The 17,393-nt window shown below is 42.8% G+C and overlaps 1 protein-coding gene across 1 annotated transcript in view; it reads left to right on the top strand.

The window, feature by feature from the left end:
• tnnt2b (troponin T type 2b (cardiac)) overlaps positions 1–8,462 on the top strand; it is a 46,381-nt gene extending 37,919 nt beyond the window's left edge. Inside the window, exons 8-13 of the mRNA XM_060919334.1 lie at positions 2,027–2,104; positions 2,180–2,287; positions 2,375–2,487; positions 2,678–2,768; positions 3,370–3,410; positions 7,579–8,462. Of these exons, the coding sequence (XP_060775317.1) occupies positions 2,027–2,104; positions 2,180–2,287; positions 2,375–2,487; positions 2,678–2,768; positions 3,370–3,410; positions 7,579–7,618 (471 nt within the window). The 3' untranslated portion in view covers positions 7,619–8,462. The remainder of the gene's footprint in view (positions 1–2,026; positions 2,105–2,179; positions 2,288–2,374; positions 2,488–2,677; positions 2,769–3,369; positions 3,411–7,578) is intronic.
• Positions 8,463–17,393: the final 8,931 nt, after the last annotated feature.

Genomic DNA, 17,393 nt, shown 5'->3' with positions numbered 1-17,393 from the left:
GTGAGTGTGAATGGTTGTCTGTGTCTATGTGTCAGGCCTGTGATGACCTGGCGACTTGTCCAGGGTGTACCCCGCCTTTCGCCCGTAGTCAGCTGGGATAGGCTCCAGCTTGCCTGCGACCCTGTAGAACAGGATAAAGCAGCTAGAGATAATGAGATGAGATATATAATGGAAATAATGAATGGAATTGATTACGTATATGTTTTTCTCCTATTACACACCTGGTTTTGTACAAAAGTTGCCTTTTCCTTTAAACCAAAAAGAAGAACAACAACAATTTTATTCATCACACACTTGTGAAATTCCTCTCTGCATTTAAGCCATCTGAAGCAGTGAACACACACATGCACATACACATGAGCAATGAGCACACACATACCCAGAGCAGTGGGCAGCCATGCTAACAGCACCCGGGGAGCAGTAGGGGGTTAGGTGCCTCGCTCAAGGGCACCTCAGCCCAAGGCCATCCCATATTAACCTACCCACATGTCTTTGAACTGTGGGGGAAACCAGAGCACCTGGAGGAAACCCATGGAGACACGGGAAGAACATGCAAACTCCACACGGAAAGGCCCCCGCCAGCCACTGGGCTCAAACCTAGAACCTTCTTGCTGTGAGGCGACCATGCTAACTACTTACACCACCATGCTGCCAAAGTTCTATTTTGGTCTCATCCGTCCACAAAACATTTTTCCAATAGCCTTCTGGCTTGTCCACGTGATCTTTAGCAAACTGCAGATGAGCAGCAATGTTCTTTTTGGAGAGCAGTGGCTTTCTCTTTGCAACCCTGCCATGCACACCATTGTTGTTCAGTGTTCTCCTGATGCTGGACTCATGAACATTAACATTAGCCAATGTGAGAGAGGCCTTCAGTTGCTTAGAAGTTACCCTGGGGTCCTTTGTGACCTTGCCAACAATTACACGCCTTGCTCTTGGAGTGATCTTTGTTGGTCGACTACTCCTGGGGAGGGTAACAATGGTCTTGAATTTCCTTCATTTGTACACAATCTGTCTGACTGTGGATTGGTGGAGTCCAAACTCTTTAGAGATGGTTTTGTAACCTTTTCCAGTCTGATGAGCATCAACAATGCTTTTTTGAGGTCCTCAGAAATCTCCTTTGTTCGTACCATGATACACTTCCACAAACATGTGTTGTGAAGATCAGACTTTGATAGATCCCTGTTCTTTAAATAAAACAGGGTGCCCACTCACACCTGATTGTCATCCCATTGATTGAAAACACCTGACTCTAATTTCACTTTTAAATTAACTGCTAATCCTAGAGAGTCACATACTTTTGCCACTCACAGATATGTAATGTTGGATCATTTTCCTCAATAAATAAATGACCAAGTATAATATTTTTCTCTCATTTGTTTAACTGGGTTCTCTTTATCTACTTTTAGGATTTTTGTGAAAATCTGATGATGTTTTAGGCCATATTTATGCAGAAATATAGAAAATTCTAAAGGGTTCACAAACTTTCAAGCACCACTGTATGAAATATATATATATATATATATATATATATATATATATATATATATATATATATATATATACATACAGTATATATATATATATATATATATATATCATAAACTACAATAGTTAAAAAGGTTGCTTCAGCAAGTTTTCAACAAGGTGTGGCATTTCGGATTTTCTCCCTTTGTCCACATGAGTTTCCTTCAGGTTCTCTGATTTCTTCCCACCTCCTTAAATAATACCAGTAGGTGGATTAGCTATGCTTAATTGCCCCAGGTGTAACAGAGTATTCAAATATATATGTATGGTGCCTTTTGATGGACTGGCACCCCATCCAGGTTGTGTTCCTGCATCACACCCAGTGATCCTGGGATCAGCTATGGATTCACTGTGACCCTGACCAGGATAAAGCAATTACTGAATATGAACAAATGGATCATTATCATTAATTATTTAGTCACTAACCATTAAATGGCTTTATTATATTGTGGCCAAAATGTTTTCATGTTGATTGACACTTGTATTTTATTCTGAAAATAAGGAAAACCGGCGGACAGAAAGAGCAGAGCAGCAGAGAATCCGTGCAGAAAAAGACAGAGAGCGTCAGAACAAGTTGGCGGTGAGTCATAACTTTAGATCAGTTAAATACTCAAGGATTTATCCACAGAAAACTAATAAACTGTGTATTCTTCAGGAAGAAAAGGCACGGAAAGAGGAGGAAGAAGCAAAGAAAAAAGCTGATGAGGATGCCAAGAAAAAGAAGGTTCTGACAACTTTACAGTTCACTGGATACATACAGAAGGTAATGTTCCTCAATTGTCTCATTCTTGGGTACAACTAAGTGACTTTAACCTGGATTATCTTGATTCTTTTCTTGCTTTGTTAATAGACAGATAAGCGGGGAGCACCGAGGAAACAAACCGAGAGAGAGAAGAAGAAAAAGATTCTTAATGAGCGACGTAAAGAGCTCAATGTTGAAGACCTAAATGCTGAGAACCTCAGGTACAGGACTGCCAGAAAAGATACATACTGCAAATGTCCAATGTGCTTCAACATAAATAATTCACAATTATGCAGATAGTGCGTCTTAAAAAATCCAGTATCTATAAATGCTGTAATGCCGCAGACGACTGAACTACAGTGTTATTTCAGAGACTAGTTCATCCTGTTTATCATGTCTCACATCATGTAGAGAGAAAGCCAACGAACTTTGGAAGTGGATGTACCAACTCGAGGCAGAGAAATTTGAACTGCAATACAAACACATACATCAGAAATATGAGGTAATTTATTGAAAGTATATCTAATATATCTCTGTAAAAGGCATGCAAAGGCACTCAACAAAGTTGTTTGCCATGTAAGGCAGCGATTGTAACTAGAGCCCTGCACTCCCGCGGGAGTCCCGCAGGACTCGCGGGACCCGCCGCAAAGCAGTGCGGCGCGGGGCAAATTTTGAAAGCTCATTGCGGGCGCGGGCGGGACTGGAAGTGCACATATGCGCGCGCGGGCGGGAGCGGGAGTGCACATATGCAGCGCGGGTGGGAGCGGTGATAAGCTGCAGTCCCGCTAACTAAAAATGTGCTTGAAATAAAATTTATAAATTATTAATTTATGTCTATCATATATAATTTGTGCTGGATATTTTATTTGGCATTACAATTTGTAACCTACTTTGCTAACTTTCACATGACTGTCTGTTGACACAGCTACTAAACCATAAATTACACCAGCTGTGGAATTTATACATCAGCCAGACTTGGCAGGACTACCTAGGTCCCTGAATTGCTTCCTACAAACATATTAAAAGAAACATATCTACTTTGTGTAGAGACATAACTGTGTCATATCTGTGTTTCTGTGTCATGTCTCTGATTCTACCTGTAGGTCACTGTTCTGAGAAACAGGGTCAGTGATCATCAGAAAAAGTGAGTACTTGTGATACATAGTGTTTGCATCAATCTTTAATCAACCAAAAAGGTCTCGTAACTCCAAATAGTCCATATTTTTCAGTATCCAAATAAAGTAGTGCATTAATTTCCAGCAGAAGCCAAACACAAATGGGTTTCCTTCAATAAAGTGACAGTTACAATTAAGACCCTGGAAGAGTTGAGGCTCTTCTTCTGTCTCGTCATGTTTGCCATGTTCCTGAACATTCTGTTTGAAGTAGCAGGTGGTGTTCATTATACCACGACCTCTGAACTAGGCCCATTGGGACTAACTATACAAAAGCACTTTGTTAAATAAAGATGTCTCAAAAAAGAAACACACAGAGAGACATTCAACCTGGGGGGATACAATTGAAAGGGAAAGACAGGGAGGAAGGACAGCTGAGAAGCCACACTAAGCCATGTGTGAAGTCAGGCGGTATAATTATACAACACAGTTGTACAAAATAAACCACAGAACTGGCATTCAAAACATCAAGTCCTCTAAATCAGCTGGACACCCAGTCAGTGTCCCTAACACAAAGGTAGTAATGTGCATGAGTCAACTCACAGATGGGTATTTAAAAAAACAAACAAACATGTCTTGACTCATGAAGGCATCATGCTATGTGATACCATCATGAAGACTGCCCATTTAAAAAAAAAAAACTTTTTTTTTTGTTTTGTTTATGCGCCAAATGCACTCAACTCATCAGCTCTGTGTCAGCTTGCAAGCCAACACTAATTTATCAGGTAATGTGTGGAATGAGATTCAAATTTGCAATAAAAGTCCAGCTCTTTTCTTCCCTCACCTAATACTTTATTTGGAAGGAGCTGCTAAAAAAAATGCTCATATTATGCTCCATTTTGGATGACCTTGGTACAAATCCTATCTCCTATTTCAGAGGATTAAAATGTTTCTTTACCCCACTCCCATGGTTCAAATGATCTCTCTCACTGTTTTTTTTTCCTCTCCCAGAAATGTGTCACACATATATCAGAAATGCCAGAGAACTTAAAGTCTCTTGTAGGCAAGCTGATACAGGGCAGATGACGAGTGGGTGTGTGTGTGAGGGAGAGAGAGAGAGTGAAAGCGAGAGAGAAAGAGAATGAACAAGAGAGAGACAGCAGCTATCATCACATGAGTGGATAATGAAAGCTTAAGGGTGTGGTGTAGGAACCTTTCTTTATTTATTTACTTTAATAGATATAAGACAAGAGCTCAGAAGTGAAGCCTTTGACAGTCTTTCATCTGGATGGTGTGCCAGAAATTACTGACACACCATCAGGTAATTATTTTAAATAAATAAATAAATACAATTATTTAACAATCATTCGCAGAAGGTAAATATTTGTGAATAATAACTGAGACAAAGTCGAGGTTATTATTCACTGATATTCACTGACCCTGAGGTGGATAATTGTTTATGTCTCAATACATAGTCAATCAATCAATCAATCAATCAATCAATCAATCAATCAATCAATCATGGCTTTATTTATCACTGATATGTCCAGTGAGGGCAGCACGGTGGTGTAGTGGTTAGCACTGTCGCCTCACAGCAAGAAGGCCGGCGAGGGCCTTTCTGTGTGGAGTTTGCATGTTCTCCTCATGTCCGCGTGGCTTTCCTCCGGGTGCTCCGGTTTCCCCCACAGTCCAAAGACATGCAGGTTAGGTTAACTGGTGACTCTAAATTGACTGTAGGTGTGAATGTGAGTGTGAATGGTTGTTTGTGTCTATGTGTCAGCCCTGTGATGACCTGGCGACTTGTCCAGGGTGTACCTCGTCTCTCACCCATAGTCAGCTGGGATAGGCTCCAGCTTGCCTGTGACCCTGTAGAACAGGATAAGCGGCTACAGATAATGGATGGATGTCCAATGAGTCAAAGACTCGTAAAAAATACATTCAAACTAATAAAAAATCTCATCTCATTATCTCTAGCCGCTTTATCCTGTTCTACAGGGTCACAGGCAAGCTGGAGCTACATAAAGAAACTTTTTCAAATACAACAAAGCCATTATAATTTAAGAGGGGGTAACCTCAGACTAGCACAACCAACAATGAACAGCAAATGGCCTCGCAGATCATTTACCTATCTGGTGACTCATATGTGGAACAATCTCTCTACAGAACTGAGACATCTGGATTCCTTAAGCAAGTTTGAAAGCACCATAAAGAAAACTAATCTTACTAGTGGCACATTGTGCAAATGTAATATTTGTAATCAATAGAGTTAAACTGCATTTAGTTATATTTTTGACTGAACAGCTTTTAAATGTTTTAATTTTTTAAATTTACTATTAGGGCGGCACAGTGGTGTAGTGGTTAGCGCTGTCGCCTCACAGCAAGAGGGTCCGGGTTCGAGCCCCGTGGCCAACGAGGGTCTTTCTGTGCAGAGTTTGCATGTTCTCCCCGTGTCCTCGTGGGTTTCCTCCGGGTGCTCCGGTTTCCCCCACAGTCCAAAGACATGCAGGTTAGGTTAACTGGTGACTCTAAATTGACCGTAGGTGTGAATGTGAGTGTGAATGGTTGTCTATGTGTCAGCCCTGTGATGACCTGGTGACTTGTCCAGGGTGTACCCCGCCTTTCGCCCGTAGCCAGCTGGGATTCACACCTACCTTTAGAGTCACCAGTTAACCTAACCTGCATGTCTTTGGACTGTGGGGGAAACCGGAGCACCCGGAGGAAACCCACGAGGACACGGGGAGAACATGCAAACTCCGCACAGAAAGACCCTCGTTGGCCACGGGGCTCGAACCCGGACCTTCTTGCTGTGAGGCGACAGCACTAACCACTACACCACTGTGCCGCCCTAATAGTAAATTTAAAAAATTAAAACATTTAAAAGCTGTTCAGTCGAAAATATAACTAAATGCAGTTTAACTCTATTGATTACAAATATTACATTTGCACAATGTGCCACTAGTAAGATTAGTTTTCTTTATGGTGCTTTCAAACTTGCTTAAGGAATCCAGATGTCTCAGTTCTGTAGAGAGATTGTTCCACATATGAGTCACCAGATAGGTAAATGATCTGCGAGGCCATTTGCTGTTCAATGTTGGTTGTGCTAGTCTGAGGTTACCCCCTCTTAAATTATAATGGCTTTGTTGTATTTGAAAAAGTTTCTTTATGTAGTACGGACCACAGGTAGAGACTAAGGCTTGATAAACCAAGAACAAGGAATGGCATGACCATCAGTGTTCAAGTGTCTGTAGATTGACCATGTCTAAAGCATCTTTATATGAAGAGTCATAACACAGGTGATTATTTAAAAAAAAAATTAAAAACAGTATTTTAAAAAATAATTTATTTCAAACTTCAGAAATAGCATGCAAATGTAGTAAAGGTGCAGTGCAGAGTTGTATCACTTATCTCTGCCAACTCACATAAAATCCTTTGTTTTGCAAATGATAAAATAAACCACCTTACCTTTGAATAGTTTTAGACCAAACTTTGAAGCGTCTTTCGTGCTTTTAGGAACAGCATTTTCTTTCATCATTTGTAATTCTTCCTCACTTACGGTGACAAAGTGATTGGTCGCCATTTTGCCGAGTCGCTTAAGGTGATTATTGAGAAATAGTCAGAATCTCTTGACCAGTCAGTGGGCCCAATTTTCTATCATCATCACCATATTTATATAAATAATAAACATTCTGTTTAATAATGTTAAACACTACAAAACTGTATTTTTCTTTTCTTTTTTTAATTACACTTTTTCATTTGATATATTGTATTTCATATACATAGTTTTTCTCCAAAAGATGTACAAAATACAAACTTGGACAAAACATATTGCAGGGTGTGCTGTACATCAAACCATTCTTCAAAAACAGCATTCATATTCATGTTTGTTTTTTTGTTTTGTTTTTTAAATGGGAGATTATGTGTGTTGTGTTTTTCTAATATTCTTAATATGCACTAATAGGAGCACAATTTCATTGTACGTGTTGCAATGACAGTAAAGGCTTATCTTATCTGTATTGCACAGTTTATTAGCGGGAAATTTAATGTCATTAAAGATGATAGATTATAGTATCTTTGATCGCACAATGAAGAAACCCAGTTCTTCTTTACTAGCATTTTTTTAAAGGCCTGATCTAGAGTTTGGACAATGCTCTTAAAAAATGTATTATATTTTCTTCTTGCTACATCTGTCTGTTCTTTTAGTACCAAAGGACCCAGGAGCAAGAGAGGTTTGAGAAAATAGAAGGCCAACACCAGTGGAACATTTTAACATGTCAGCGTGGCAAACATAGCCTTCAACCATGACCTTCTTGAGGGCAGACACAATGGTGACATGGCACAATTATGATGAAAAAATACTTTTGGAAGGAAGCTGCATGACTGCATTTGATTCCAAGCAATGTATAGTACTAGTCAAAAGTTTGGACACACCTACTCTTTCACAGGCTTTTTTGTCTTTTGACAATTTTTCTACATTGTAGAACAATACTGAAGACATCAAAACTATGAAATAACATATGGAACATATCTGGAATCATGTGCTAAACAAAAAAGTGTTAAAAAAACAAAACATGCTTCATATTTTAGATTCTTCAAAGTAGCCAGCGTTTACCTTGATGACTCTTTGTACACTATTGGCATTATCTTAACCAGCTTCATGAGGTAGTCACCTGGAATGCTTTTCAATTAACAGGTGCCTCGTCAAAAGTTAATTAGTGGAATTTCTTGCCTTCTTAATGTGTTTGAGATCAAACAGTAAATAGTAAATAATAAAAATACAGTAAATAGCCCTCTTCCACAACTGTAGTAATCCATATTATGTCAAGAACTGCTCAGTTAAGTAAAGAGAAACGACATCCATCATTACTTTAAGTCATGAAGTGACTTTTAATTAATAAAAATAAAGAAAAACCACATAAGCCAGTTTTTTTTTTTTAAAGGGGGTTTTACCTAAAGCTAAATAACTTGTACAGCTTCTGATTGTAAGGACTTCAGTAGTTCAACAAATGTGCTCATCGTCACATGAGCAACTGCACATTCATAACCACAGGTGCACATTATAAAACAATAAATCATGATGAATGGTGTCATGTCTGGTTCTCAGTTACAACAACAACAACTCGCTAAGTTCTGTGGAATTTTAAAATACATGCTCAGTTATCAGTGAGACAAAATGGTGCTTTTTCAAAGTATTTTCAAAGACTCATACACAACCAACTTGTATATCAGTGGATCACCCAGTGGACTAGGACAGGACATCTGAACTTATTTTATTGTTACTATTATGGACTTTTTGTTGTAGGTATTAATGTAAAAAAATAGATTTTCATCTGTTCTAAGGATGACCCTCACATGCTCATTTCAAACAGGAATCTACATAAGATTAGATAGTTTTTATTGTCACTGCATATAAAACACATTGAAGCTTTGTTTGCAGCAACTCTCCAAATAGCAGCATTTTGTGATTCAAAGGTGCATAATAGATAGATAGATAGATAGATAGATAGATAGATAGATAGATAGATAGATAGATAGATAGATAGATAGATAGATAGATAGTCAATCAAAGGAACAGTCAAATAAAAACAATATATAAAATCACTCTATTAAAAATAGAGCAGCATGATGGTGTATTGCACTTGAGGTGTATTGTACTTGTCCATCAGGTGTGTGTGTGTGTATGCATGTCTATGATTTCAGAAGTGAGTTCACAACTCTTGGGAAGAAGCTGTTTTTCAGTTATCATTCAGATGGTTCTCAGCCTGCCTGATCTGATGGGTCAAAGGCAGGCTTTGACCCATCAGATCCACTGATGGATCTGTGGCAAATCATTTACTACTTGCTCATGATAACACTTGCTAGGATTATTTTATAGCACATAATGTTATCTTTGAAAAATTGTGTGATTTGTAAGCAGATACCGTGAGCCACATCTCTGACTGCTCCCATCTCAAATGCCAACTCCCAAAATTTGTCATTGAGTTGCGTTACAACCAGCACAGCAACCTTCTCTCACAGAATCTCATGCATATCACATAGTTCTTAATCAATTAATGCATGACAGACCGTATCATCTGGCCAGTATCATTACCCCGATCACAATTCACAGTCAACTAATTATTAATCATGTGTTCAACCCCACCTACTGCCTTAGCCAGATTCTTTTCCATGCAGAAGAAAAGAGCAGAGCTATTCTGTTATATATTCATACAGAGGACTAAACAAGGTCACCATCAAGTACCATTATCCACTGCCCTTAGGTGGTGTTTACATTAGACCGTATCAACGGATCATCAGATTAACATTTTTAAAACGATTCACGTGCACACAGCAACGCCAATACACAATTCGCGTGCACACAGCAACGCCAATACACGGATACGCTAATCACATGACTAATTAGACGGCACGTAAGTTGAAATGTGTCAGTGCGGCTCCTCCTCAGCGGCTGCACTCCAAATCACTCCGCCCTGAACAGCAAGTGCCCTCTGGAGGGTGCGCACTCTGGCCCTGCGCAGCTCACAGAGCGCACGAGTGAAGTGCATGAGCAGTGATTCGGGACTGAGCCGCTGTGTGTGTGATCCCAGTGCATATCGGGCATGCGCAAGTCACTCACCACTTGCAAGTGGAAGGATGGCAAGCCTAAAGACAATCATAACTACACAATGGGCAGTATTTGCATCTTACCATGAACAACATTAAGAATGACAAAGCAAAGCATTATATTCATACTTTTATACTCTTTAATGAAAAACAAAAAGGTGATACAAGGCGGAAACAATAGCAGGAAGTGAAGTCTGCGCCGTTTTTCAGCAGTCGCGTCACATGACCAACGTGGCATGAACAACGTCAGCGAATCAGGAAGGTGGATGTCACAGTGACGTTGTCCAATGACGACGTCAGCTAGAGCTCAGCACTGCGTTTCCTCGTATCTCAGTGTTTACACAGCACCGGATCAGATACGAACTGGGTTGAATACGTGGGCCCTGGCGGATTCAAGTTGCTCCGCCTGTGGAGTCGTTTCCCGGCGTTTTAATGTGAACGGACAGTGCATCCGCAACGAAAACAAGACGGATACGGTCTAATGTAAACACCACCTTAGTCTTCTCAGCTCTGAAACAGCTTAATAATACCCATGTGACTCAGAAGCACTGTGAAGATCAAATTACAAGATATTTTAAATGGCTTCACTGGGCTGAGAAAGCAAAACATTCCTTGCCATTTACTCAGACCTCGAAAATGTCAAATAATGATGGCTGAATCATCCAACACCCAGCTTGTTAAGTGTCACCCACTTTAATTTCATAGCTTTGTCTTGCCCTCAGTCCAAAAATATCAAGGTGGATACACATTCATGTCTCCTTTGCACTTTTCCCAGAGAAGAGACCCCTAAGTCCTGCTTCAACAGTGCCATAGGCATGAGTCTTGACCAAGAAATAGCCAAAACATCAAATAACCAGCCAGTCTTTTTACAGTGCCATGCCACCAAAACCTATATGCCATGTAGGGCTACAACTAGCAATTATTTTAGTAGTAATCCATCCATTATCTGTAGCCGCTTATTCTGTTCTACAGGGTCGCAGGCAAGCTGGAGCCTATCCCAGCTGACTATGGACGAGGGGCGGGGTACACTCTGGACAAGTCACCAGGTTATCACAGGGCTGACACAGAGATAAACAACCATTCACACTCACACCTACGGTCAATTTAGAGCCACTAATTAACCTAACCTGCATGTCTTTGGACTGTGGGGAAAACCAGAGCACCCGGAGGAAACCCACGCAGACACGGGGAGAACATGCAAACTCCACACAGAAAGGCCCTCGTTGGCCACTAGGCTCGAACCCAGGACCTTCTTGCTGTGAGGCGACAGTGCTAACCACTACACCACAGTGCCGCCCCTTAGTAGTAATCTCATCTCATTATCTCTAGCCGCTTTATCCTGTCCTACAGGGTCGCAGGCAAGCTGGAGCCTATCCCAGCTGACTACAGGCGAAAGGCAGGGTACACCCTGGACAAGTCGCCAGGTCATCACAGGGCTGACACATAGACACAGACAACCATTCACACCTATGGTCAATTTAGAGTCACCAGTTAACCTAACCTGCATGTCTTTGGACTGTGGGGGAAACCGGAGCACCCGGAGGAAACCCACGCGGACATGGGGAGAACATGCAAATTCCGCACAGAAAGGCCCTCGCCGGCCACGGGGCTCGAACCCGGACCTTCTTGCTGTGAGGCGACAGCGCTAACCACTACACCACCGTGCCGCCCTAGTAGTAATCTATCAATCTCGTCTCGTCTTCTTCCGCTTATCTGGGACCGGGTCGCGGAGGCAGCAGTCTAAGCATGGAAGCCCAAACTTCCCTTTCCCCAGACACCTCGGCCAGCTCCTCGGGAAGAACACCGAGGCGTTCCCAGGCCAGCTGAGAGACATAGTCCCTCCAGCATGTCCTGGGTCTTCCCCGGGGCCTCCTCCTGGGGGGACATGTCTGGAACACCTCCCCAGGGAGGTGTCCAGGAGGCATCCGAAAAAGATGCCCAAGCCACCTCAGCTGATTCCTCTCGATGTGAAGGAGCAGCGGCTCTACTCTGAGCTCCTCCCGAGTGACTGTGCTTCTCACCCTATCTCTAAGGGAGCGCCCAGCCACCCTGCGAAGGAAACTCATTTTGGCCGCTTGTATCTGCGATCTTGTTCTTTCGGTCATTACCCAAAGCTCATGACCATAGGTGAGAGTCGGAATGTAGATCGACCGGTAAATTGAGAGCTTCGCCTTTTGGCTCAGCTCCTTCTTCACCACGACGGACCGGTAAAGTGACCACATCACTGCGGAGGCTGCACCGATCCGCCTGTCAATCTCACGCTCCATCCTTCCCTCACTCGTGAACAAGATCCCGAGATACTTAAACTCCTCCACTTGAGGCAGGACTTCTCCACCAACCTGGAGAGGGCAAGCCACCCTTTTCCAGTCGAGAACCATGGCCTCGGACTTGGAGGTGCTGATTCTCATCCCAGCCGCTTCACACTCAACTGCAAACCGCCCCAGTGCATGCTGAAGGTCCTGGTTTGAAGAAGCCAACAGGACAACATCATCCGCAAAAGCAGAGATGAAATCCTGGCTGCGCCTAGAAATTCTGTCCATAAAAATTATGAACAGAACCGGTGACAAAGGGCAGCCCTGCCGGAGTCCAACATGCACTGGGAACAGGTCTGACTTACTGCCGGCAATGCGAACCAGACTCCTGCTCCGTTCGTACAGGGACCGGACAGCCCTTAGCAAAGATCCCCGAACCCCATACTCCCGAAGCACCCCCCACAGAATACCATGGGGGACACGGTCGAATGCCTTCTCCAGATCCACAAAGCACATGTGGACTGGTTGGGCAAACTCCCATGAACCCTCGAGCACCCTATGAAGGGTATAGAGCTGGTCCAGTGTTCCACAACCAGGACGAAAACCGCATTGTTCATCCTGGATCCGAGGTTCGACTATTGGTCGAATTCTCCTCTCCAGTACCCTGGAGTAAACCTTCCCTGGGAGGCTGAGAAGTGTGATTCCCCTATAATTGGAGCACACTCTCCGGTCCCCTTTCTTAAAAAGAGGGACCACCACCCCAGTCTGCCACTCCAGAGGCACTGTCCCCGACCGCCACGCAATGTTGCAGAGGCGTGTCAACCAAGACAGCCCCACAACATCCAGAGACTTGAGATACTCAGGGCGGATCTCATCCACCCCCGGTGCCTTGCCACCGAGGAGCTTGCAAACCACCTCAGTGACTTCGGCTTGGGTAATGGATGAGTCCACCTCTGAGTCATCAGCCTCAGTCTCCTCAGTGGAAGACATGATGGTGGGATTGAGGAGATCCTCAAAGTATTCCTTCCACCGCCCGACAATGTCCCCAGTCGAGGTCAACAGCTCCCCACCCGCACTGTAAACAGTTTTGGCAGAGCACTGCTCCCCCCTCCTGAGGTGCCGGACGGTTTGCCAGAATTTCTTCGAGGCCGACCAATAGTCCTTCTCCATGGCCTCCCCGAACTCCTCCCAGTTCCGAGTTTTTGCCTCCGCAACTGCCCGAGCTGCAGCATGCCTGGCCTGCCAATACCCATCAGCTGCCTCAGGAGTCCCGGAGGTCAACATGGCCCGATAGGACTCCTTCTTCAGCTTGACGGCATCCCTTACTTCCGGTGTCCACCACCGGGTTCGGGGATTGCCGCCACGACAGGCACCGGAGACCTTGCGGCCACAGCTCCGAACAGCTGCGTCCACAATGGAGGTAGAGAACATGGTCCACTCAGACTCAATGTCCCCCGCCTCCCTCGGAAGCTGGGAAAAGCTCTTCCGGAGGTGGGAGTTAAAGACCTCCCCAACAGAGTGCTCGGCCAGACGTTCCCAGCAGACCCTCACCATACGTTTGGGCCTGCCAGGTCTGTCCAGCTTCCTCCTCCGCCAGCGTATCCAACTCACCACCAGGTGGTGATCATTTGACAGCTCAGCCCCTCTCTTCACCCGAGTGTCCAAGACATAGGGCCGGGGATCAGATGAAACGACTACAAAGTGGATCATCGACCTCCGACCTAAGGTGTCCTGGTGCCACGTGCACTTATGGACACCCCTATGCTTGAACATGGTGTTTGTTATGGACAAACCGTGACTAGCACAGAAGTCCAATAACAAAACACCACTCGGGTTCAGATCGGGGAGGCCGTTCCTCCCAACCACGCCCCTCCAGGTGTCACTGTTGTCGCCCAAGTGAGCATTGAAGTCCCCCAGTAGCACAATGGAGTCCCCAGTCTGAGCACCCCTCAGTACCTCTCCCAGGGACTCCAAGAAGGCCGGATACTCTATACTGCTATTTGGCCCGTAGGCACAAACAACAAGAGCCCTCTCCCCAATCCGAAGGCGCAGAGAGGCGACCCTCTCGTTCACTGGGGTAAACTCCAACACATGGTGGCTGAGCTGGGGAGCTATAAGCAAGCCCACACCAGCCCACCGCCACTCACCATGGGCGACTCCAGAGAAGTGGAAAGCCCAGCCCCTCTCGAGGAGCTGGGTTCCAGAGCCCAAGCTGTGTGTGGAGGTGAGCCCGACTATCTCTAGCCGGTACCTCTCAACCTCCTGCACAAGCTCAGGCTCTTTCCCCCCCAGTGAAGTGACATTCCATGTCCCAACAGCCAGCCGCTGTGTCCGGGGATCAGGTCGTCGAGGCCCCTGCCTTTGACTGCCACCCAATCCACACTGCACCAATCCCCTACTGCTACCTCTGTGGGTGGTGAACCCACAGGAGGTCGGGCCCACGTCACCTCTTCGGGCTGAGCTTGGCCAGGCCCCATGGGCAAAGGCCCGGCCACCAAGCGCTCACATATGAGCCCCAACCCCAGGCCTGGCTCCAGGGTGGGGCCCCGGCTGCGTCATACCGGGCGACGTCACGGTCCTTGATTTTTTTCTCCATAGGGTTTTTTGGTGAACTGCTCTTGGTCTGGCCTGTCACCTAGGACCTGTCTGCCTTGGGAAACCCTGACAGGGGCATAATGCCCCCGACAACATAGCTCCTAGGATCATTCAAGCACACAAACCCCTCCACCACAATAAGGTGGCAGTTCTAGGAGGGGTCTATCAATTATATTTTGGTTAATCAATTAGTTTTGGAAAAAAAAAAAAAATATATATATATATATATATATATATATATATATATATTAAATACACAAAAATATTTTAAAATACTGTATAAGTAATACTAATACAGAACTCCTAACTATGCCTAAAGAGATAACAGGTAACTATAATGCAATACAAATGACATCAGAAATTACTATACATACAGGCCACTTTTTCCATGGAATAAAAACATGTATTCTGTTCCCTGCTAGCGGGTTTATTGATGGCATGCAATATTGTTATCATATCACATATCTTCCATGTATTACTCCACTGTTCCCAATGGAGAATGAGCGTGTAATACTGTTATAATATTGCACATCGTCAAGACAACATGATGTTACACTTGAAGATCCAATGACAAAACTTTTCTGTTGCACATGCACACAATCATTTCTTTGTTGGCCTGGAAAGAGAGAAGACGGGGTTAATTCAGTGCTCGGTTTAAGCACAAAATAAATAAACTGAAAACTGAAACTAAAGATGTGCTGAACACCCGAAAGGCTACCAAAACTTCATTATATATTCTTCATAAATATTTACAAGAGAAAAACATACCAATGGACATCAAAAACTGGAAAAGAGACATGTCGGAGATGTAAAACTTTCACGCTAGTGAGTGACTGTTACAGTTTGTGCACAAAAATTGTGAGGATTGTTTCATTAAAAGCGGAAGATTTAACGAGAAAGATGCACTGAACACCCGAGAGGCTACAAAAACTTCACTGGATATTCTTCATGCATATTAACAAGAGAAAAACATACCAACAGATATCGAAAAACTGGAAAAGAGAGCAATAGCAGAAATACTGTCAAAGTTCTACTTGGAGGTGAGGAAAAGGGATGGAGACTTTTACAAGAGGACTTCACTCGTGGATTTCACTCAGCAAATCCATTTTGTTTTGAACAGCTGCAATGTAACAATTAATTACTACCAAAAGTAACTTTGAATTAGAACTGTCTACCTGTATATAGCTTGTATATAAGTTGGGCTGTTCTTCAGGCTTTTTGGACTTTTGTACAATTTTTATTGTTAGAACTTTGACTTTGTACATGTACATTGGATTGACAGAACATTGAATTACATTCTATCAGAATCAGCATTCAATATTGGTAAGTTACCCTCCTGTGCTTAACTTTTTGTAAAATCTATAATTGTTCCATCGAGTGTATTATAATAATAATAATAATGGCTGGGGGGTTTTCATGGTATATCAGATATATTCCTTTCAGCTAGCATGATATTGAACTCGTCTTTAACTCATTCAATATCATGCTTGCTGAATGGAATATATCTGATATACCACGAAAAAAACCCAGCCAATATTATTTAAATGTGTCATGGCAAGAGAATATTATCAAGCATTTATGCTTACCACTTTTTTCAAATAAGACACTCAAACTTGTGTACAGTCAGGATATTCCATGTATAAATATATTTTACTAGTTCTGCATACATTTTTGCATCTAGCTTTGGGGTGGATGCTTCAACTTTAATGCTCTTTTTGAGAGTGACTCCCAGAACCGTTGGTGTGAAAATATTTATTGTGTATGTTACAGAAGATAAACTGTGTAACATCTATCAACACTAACTAACATAAGGTCACAGTTATCCATGCTACTGTGTCGAAAAAATGGTTTAACTATTTACACACCAATTGATTCAAAGTGGTCATGCTCAATACTGTATAATGCACATTCTGATCTTCATACTGTAAATGCATTATATTAACATAGGACATAATGTTAATGTTAACACAGGACATTAATTATGAATCATATACAGTATACATAATTCAAATAAAAGAAACACAATGTAAATAAGTTCTGCTTCATGACAAGCTGTATTTTAAAGCAGTGCTGTAGTTGAGTCATTAAACCTCAAGTCCGAGTCCAGTCTCAAGTCCCCAGTGTTCAAGTCCAAGTCATTAAAAAAATTTGAGTCAAGTCCAGGTCGAGTCCACTATTGATCTGAGTTGAGTCTGAGAACAAGACTCCAACCGCACCATTTGATGGTGGCTGTTTTAGCACCATTAACATTAGTTTGTTCCTGAACATAATGTATGAACAGGTGAATGTGCATTCTATTTGTCAGGTAGTGTGAAGCATTCTGTCAGAGCTGGTTGGGAGATGGATGTAGAATAGAATAGAATAGAATAGAATAGAATAGAATGCCCTTTATTGTCATTTTACAATCAATTGTATAACGAGATCGGAGAGCTTCTCCCTTTCCAGTGCAAAAAAGTAAGTATAAAAAAAACTTAAATCCTAACAAATAAACTTTACAAAAATTGAAATAAGTATAAAAATAAGTATAAAAGTGTCTTATATCCAAGTATGAATATGAATGAGGTATGT

This window comes from Neoarius graeffei, chromosome 4 (genome assembly GCF_027579695.1).
Source record: "Neoarius graeffei isolate fNeoGra1 chromosome 4, fNeoGra1.pri, whole genome shotgun sequence".
Lineage (NCBI taxonomy): Eukaryota > Metazoa > Chordata > Actinopteri > Siluriformes > Ariidae > Neoarius > Neoarius graeffei.
Note: the sequence above shows the minus strand (reverse complement) of the source record. Positions and strands in the feature narration are given on the sequence as shown.